At 42.6% G+C, this 4,781-nt stretch overlaps 1 protein-coding gene across 1 annotated transcript; it reads right to left on the bottom strand.

Moving 5' to 3' along the window:
- Positions 1-1,185: 1,185 nt before the first annotated feature.
- LOC110153319 (homeobox protein engrailed-1-B) lies at positions 1,186-4,102 on the bottom strand. The gene is made up of 2 exons (XM_020917205.2): positions 3,318-4,102; positions 1,186-1,628 (listed from the first exon to the last, which is right to left on the bottom strand). Exons 1-2 carry the CDS (start codon positions 3,814-3,816, stop codon positions 1,309-1,311), a joined length of 819 nt encoding a protein of 272 aa, XP_020772864.1. The 5' UTR covers positions 3,817-4,102; the 3' UTR covers positions 1,186-1,308.
- Positions 4,103-4,781: the final 679 nt, after the last annotated feature.

Here is a 4,781-nt window from a genome sequence, read left to right as displayed (position 1 = left end):
ACACACGTTTACGTATTTATTTTACAAAGGGTTTCGTGGGTTTCGCGCAGTGAGACGTAGGCCCATAGCGCATATTTTGAATTGCTGCAGCCAATTTTAGAACCTCAGTGTGTAGCAAACAAAACAATATTCCTCACACTGTTGCCGAAAATACAGGCTGCGTAATACAAGTGCGTAAAAGAATAATGGCACGTCTATTTCGCTGCAAAACACAATATTTGCATCGTTAGAATTATTTAGCTGTTTTCCATTTTGATTAGTCATGAATTTGCCATGAAAATCTTTGTTAAACTCGCTTTAGCCTACTCCATTGGTTTAAAAAATAGCTGAAAAATGAAACCAGACTTTTTAAAAATACATACAGTCATCTAGTAGTTTCAAATCACCAAGATAACTAACTATTCTGATTTGAAGTATATTTTTTGCAGTGTGTACAGCGCATCATCGTTACGCACGTTCCCCAAAGCCCCACGCTCGCACTGTGGCCTGACCTCGCGCCACCCACGCAAAAGCCCTCGCGCTCACACACGCCGTGTCACGGAGTTCACGAGCCGGGCCCTATCACCGTGAACCCGGGGTCACGCGAGGCCAGACGGGGACCATGTTTTTACACAACTCCTGCTGCTTTACGTCCATGACTGAGCGAGTTGCTCCAAAAAAATCACGCGCAGGTTTTAGATTTAGCATTATTTTCACTCCAGAGACAAACGGTGCTCAGTTTTAGCGCGGGGCGAGATCACACAGCGGCAAAACGATATCCTGGATTCTCACATTATCAAATGACAAATTATAAAGGCGCCGAGATTTCTATTCTTAGCAGTGCGCACGGTCAAACAGCTTTACGCATCACTGTAGGCATCCCAACATCCTCAGTACACTTAAATAATCCTTTCTATCATGTTTTTTTTTTTTTTTTTTTTTTTTTTTACGTTTTATGTCCTAGAAAACACAAGTGTACGCACCCTTTCGTCGTCTGTTCTCGCTTTATTTCAGACTACATGTGAAATGAACATATTAAAATCTTTGGCTTGAGTTTTGACGCAAATATGTAAGATGAAGTGACGCAAAATAAAAAGGGACCACAAAATCCTATAGCGAGTTAAAACAATGACGACGAACAAAGTAGTAGTAGTAGTAGTTGTAGTAGTAGTAGTAGTAGTAGCCCAAATTAAATATACAACATGATCGTGTGGCTATATAAACTTTAATATAATTATGTCCATATAGAGTATTAACACATCTCTCTTTAAATAGTCCCCCCTTGGTGTCTTTTTAGCGTCTTTTTAGCGTCTTTTTCGTGAGTTCGTATCACTCGCTGTCTTCCTTCTCCTCTTGCACCGTCGTGGTCGAGTGGTTGTAAAGTCCCTGCGCCATCAGCTGCAGCGCTAGCCCGTTCTTGTACCCCGTGGCCTTTTTGATTTTGGCCCGCTTGTTCTGGAACCAGATTTTGATTTGCGACTCGTTCAGGCTGAGTTCTTGCGCCAAAGACTGCCGCCGCTGCTCCGTGATGTAGCGGTTGGCCTGGAATTCGGTTTTGAGTCTCTGCAGTTGCTCCGCCGTGAAAGCTGTCCGCGGTCGCTTGTCCTCCTTGCCGTTCTTCTTCTTCTTCAGTTTGCGTGTCCTCGGGCCTGGCGTGGAGACAACAATAACACCAAGAAGACGTAAATGTCAAAGCTGCAAGTTTGGGCGACAATAACAAAGCGCGCGCAAAAGAAACACGTGCCTGTACAGAAAAATACTCGACTATAGTGACACACGTAGGATTAATACAAGAAAGAAACCTAATACTTGTATTGAAATGGAAAGAGAGGTCCACAACAATACTGCAAGTGAGATAATACACGGGAAGGTGAAGGAAACTTAAAGTAGTGATTTCAGAAGTAGGATTTTTTTTGTTATACGTCTGCTGTTTGTGTTTTTGTTTTTATGTTAACGTTGATCAAATATTTAAATTACCCCATTAATACACATAACACGTCTAAAACAACAAAACAAAAACAAAACATATAATTTCTTGACCGAAAATTACGAAATAATCCACACAGCATCATCAATTTTAAAATATATTTCATGTAGATTAAAATTTTGTAATGTTGTTAAGTGGTGTTGACATATAAGATACACACTGCACCTAAATTCGCAATTGTCATCGTGTATTTTCGTAATTGTAACTGCACTAAAGTTCCTGGAGTTTACATTCATAAATTACGTTTACAAAAAACGCGTAAAAGCTGAAATTAGTGTTCCAAAATAATAAAACTGATCAAAGAAAAGAGCCCAAACACAAAACGCGCGGTATTCTAACACGCTATGCTCTTCTCTTTACATCAACATTTTAAAAAACGTGGAATAAAACACGTAATCTTAATCAAGAATACACAAAAACATGCAAAAACACGCTTTCTACCTTCCCATGAATTAGCCAGTTATTATTATTTTTTAATGATTGGAATAAGTTGCTACGAACACAAATAAACACAGCAGACACGTGCCAAGCTCTTTCATCCCAAAAAGAAGCAGTATTGCAAATAATATTCAGCTAGAGTGTGTTATAGTCTATAAAAGAGAACAATTGAAAGGAAGTGTTGAATTATAATAGGCCTACGTGCTACAAAAACAACGAGGGCAGCGCCAGAGCAAAACAGAACCATAAACACTCGTGCGTAATAGAAAAAAAGAGCAGAAATGCACCTACATCATACAAACATATTACAATTTAGAGACACGTTTTTAACTCTAATCTCATGTGTGATCATTTTAATAGATTTTCAGTTTTAAGATATGGAGTTACGAAGAAAATATAAATTGTCAACACAGCCGTTTCTAACAATAGTAATAATAGCAGCTGACACAAAACAAACGCTATTAGTGAAAATATTACGCACTATATGATAAATTTAAACACACTGGAGTCAGAGGTTTAACACAGCACTTCAAAACACCATGAACTGTATTTTAATGCCAAGCCAAAAGATAATTTCTTTGTCTGACATCGGGACAATATCTTTCTAGCTAATTTGCATAATTAACTTGTTATAGTCTCCATAATGTTATTTTTTCGTAAAGCAATTTAACTCTGTTCTTGAACCAAATATTTTGAATTAAATCCGTAAAAATCATAAATTAGTGCAGTGTGAAGTCAATAAACGGGACAGAAAACCAAAACACTATTTAGAAGAGCCGTGCGTAAAACTGTCACGCGTGTCCCACTAAATTGCAGCCTACAAAGCTGAGAAATACTGTGGAATGAGCCATGCGCCATTCCTGAAGCCTGTGTTTAGAGGGACGGGGAAAGCCCGTTCCTACTAGCGACTCACCAGATGAGGGCCGATCCGAGTAGCGCGTGCAGTAGACCCACGCGGGCCACAGCAGTTGATTCTGGTCCTTTAGAAGCGGCGGAGAGGCTGCGCTGTTGCCGCTCACAACCAAAACCGGAGACGAGCTGTCCGAGTAGCGGGTCCCGTTACTCTGCGCCTCTCCCGGTTTAGACGAGTTCTGTTTGGACAAAGGAGAAGACGACGTGGAGGAGGAGGACGAGGGCGAGGAGGAGCTGCTGTCGCTGCTGCAGTTGGAGTCCTGACACAGGCTCGCGGAGTCCCGGCCCGCCGCCTGGCCCCTCTCGCGGTAGTTCGGCTCTTTCCTGCAGCCGAAGTCGGGCCGGAGGATGTTGTCGATGAAGAAGTTTGTGGTTCTGTGGGCCTGCTGCGCGGCCTGGTGCGGCAGCAGCCGCGGGGGAGAGGGCAGGTTCGGGGACAGCGACATGCTCTCGTCCTCCGTCGAGTCTCGGCCGCTGCTCGCCTCCTTTGGCTCTTCCATCGACAAGAAACACGTTATTTTTGTCCTTATTGCGCCAAACTCCACTTGTTGCGTTGGAACTCCCTCCTTTGTGGTATCCAAATTAGACGTAGACTACTGCATGCAAAAACAGGGTTCTTCTGTGGTCAAAGGCGCAGTGGTCTTCTATTCTGTGCCTTTGAGCGGCATGTTTGAAATGCTGTGAGCGCGGACACAGGCGGTGCGCACCTCCACGCTGGTCTTCTGTCCGGCCGTGTCTCGTGTATCACACTATTCTCTCCAAACTCTCCAGCCTCATCTCCTCTTGTGTTTTTCCCCCTCTCACGCCCAGACGGAAGCGCACACGTGCACGAGGCCAATCGGCGGCGGAGATCGTCCCTGTCACATCTGAAGAGGACCAATGAGAAGCGCGGAGCGCCGAGCGCACCAGCGCACGCACACAACGCTATCAGTTTAAAGTAAGCGACTGAGGCTCGTTGAAAAAACAAACAAATGCCTGGAAATTAGCACTGAAATGTGTAAAATTTAAAATATTTTCCCCGCATTTTAGTCACTTATCTTTGCTTTGTTAGTATGGATTTCGTTTTTGATGATTTTGATTCAAATTTTACCAAACAAAATACACTATAAATGTTATTAATAATTCACCCTGCATGGGCACACAAGCCAAAGGATGAAGTGTAGAGTGGGAGTACTAATACTGAGGATTTCAGTTTGGAAAATAAAATATAAAACTTGATGATTGATAATGAAGCCTTAAAGTTTATTTAGCCTAATGTCTGTTCAGTTTGTTGGTGTGGTGCTCATTCAGCCGAAAACAACTTCTCTGTGTTTGTGTTGCTTTTTTATGAAGAGTAACATCTTGAACTGAAACCGAGCATTTTGTAAAATCCCACAGATCATATAAGAGCAGCGAGTGGACGTGCTGAGCCGCTGAAATCTTCATCCTCGCGGGCCCGAGAGCGTGAGCCAGGCTACTTCATTAA

Source organism: Boleophthalmus pectinirostris, unplaced genomic scaffold (genome assembly GCF_026225935.1).
Source record: "Boleophthalmus pectinirostris isolate CB_2022bp ecotype Guang Dong unplaced genomic scaffold, ASM2622593v1 HiC_scaffold_11, whole genome shotgun sequence".
Taxonomy (NCBI): Eukaryota; Metazoa; Chordata; class Actinopteri; order Gobiiformes; family Gobiidae; genus Boleophthalmus; species Boleophthalmus pectinirostris.
Note: the sequence above shows the minus strand (reverse complement) of the source record. Positions and strands in the feature narration are given on the sequence as shown.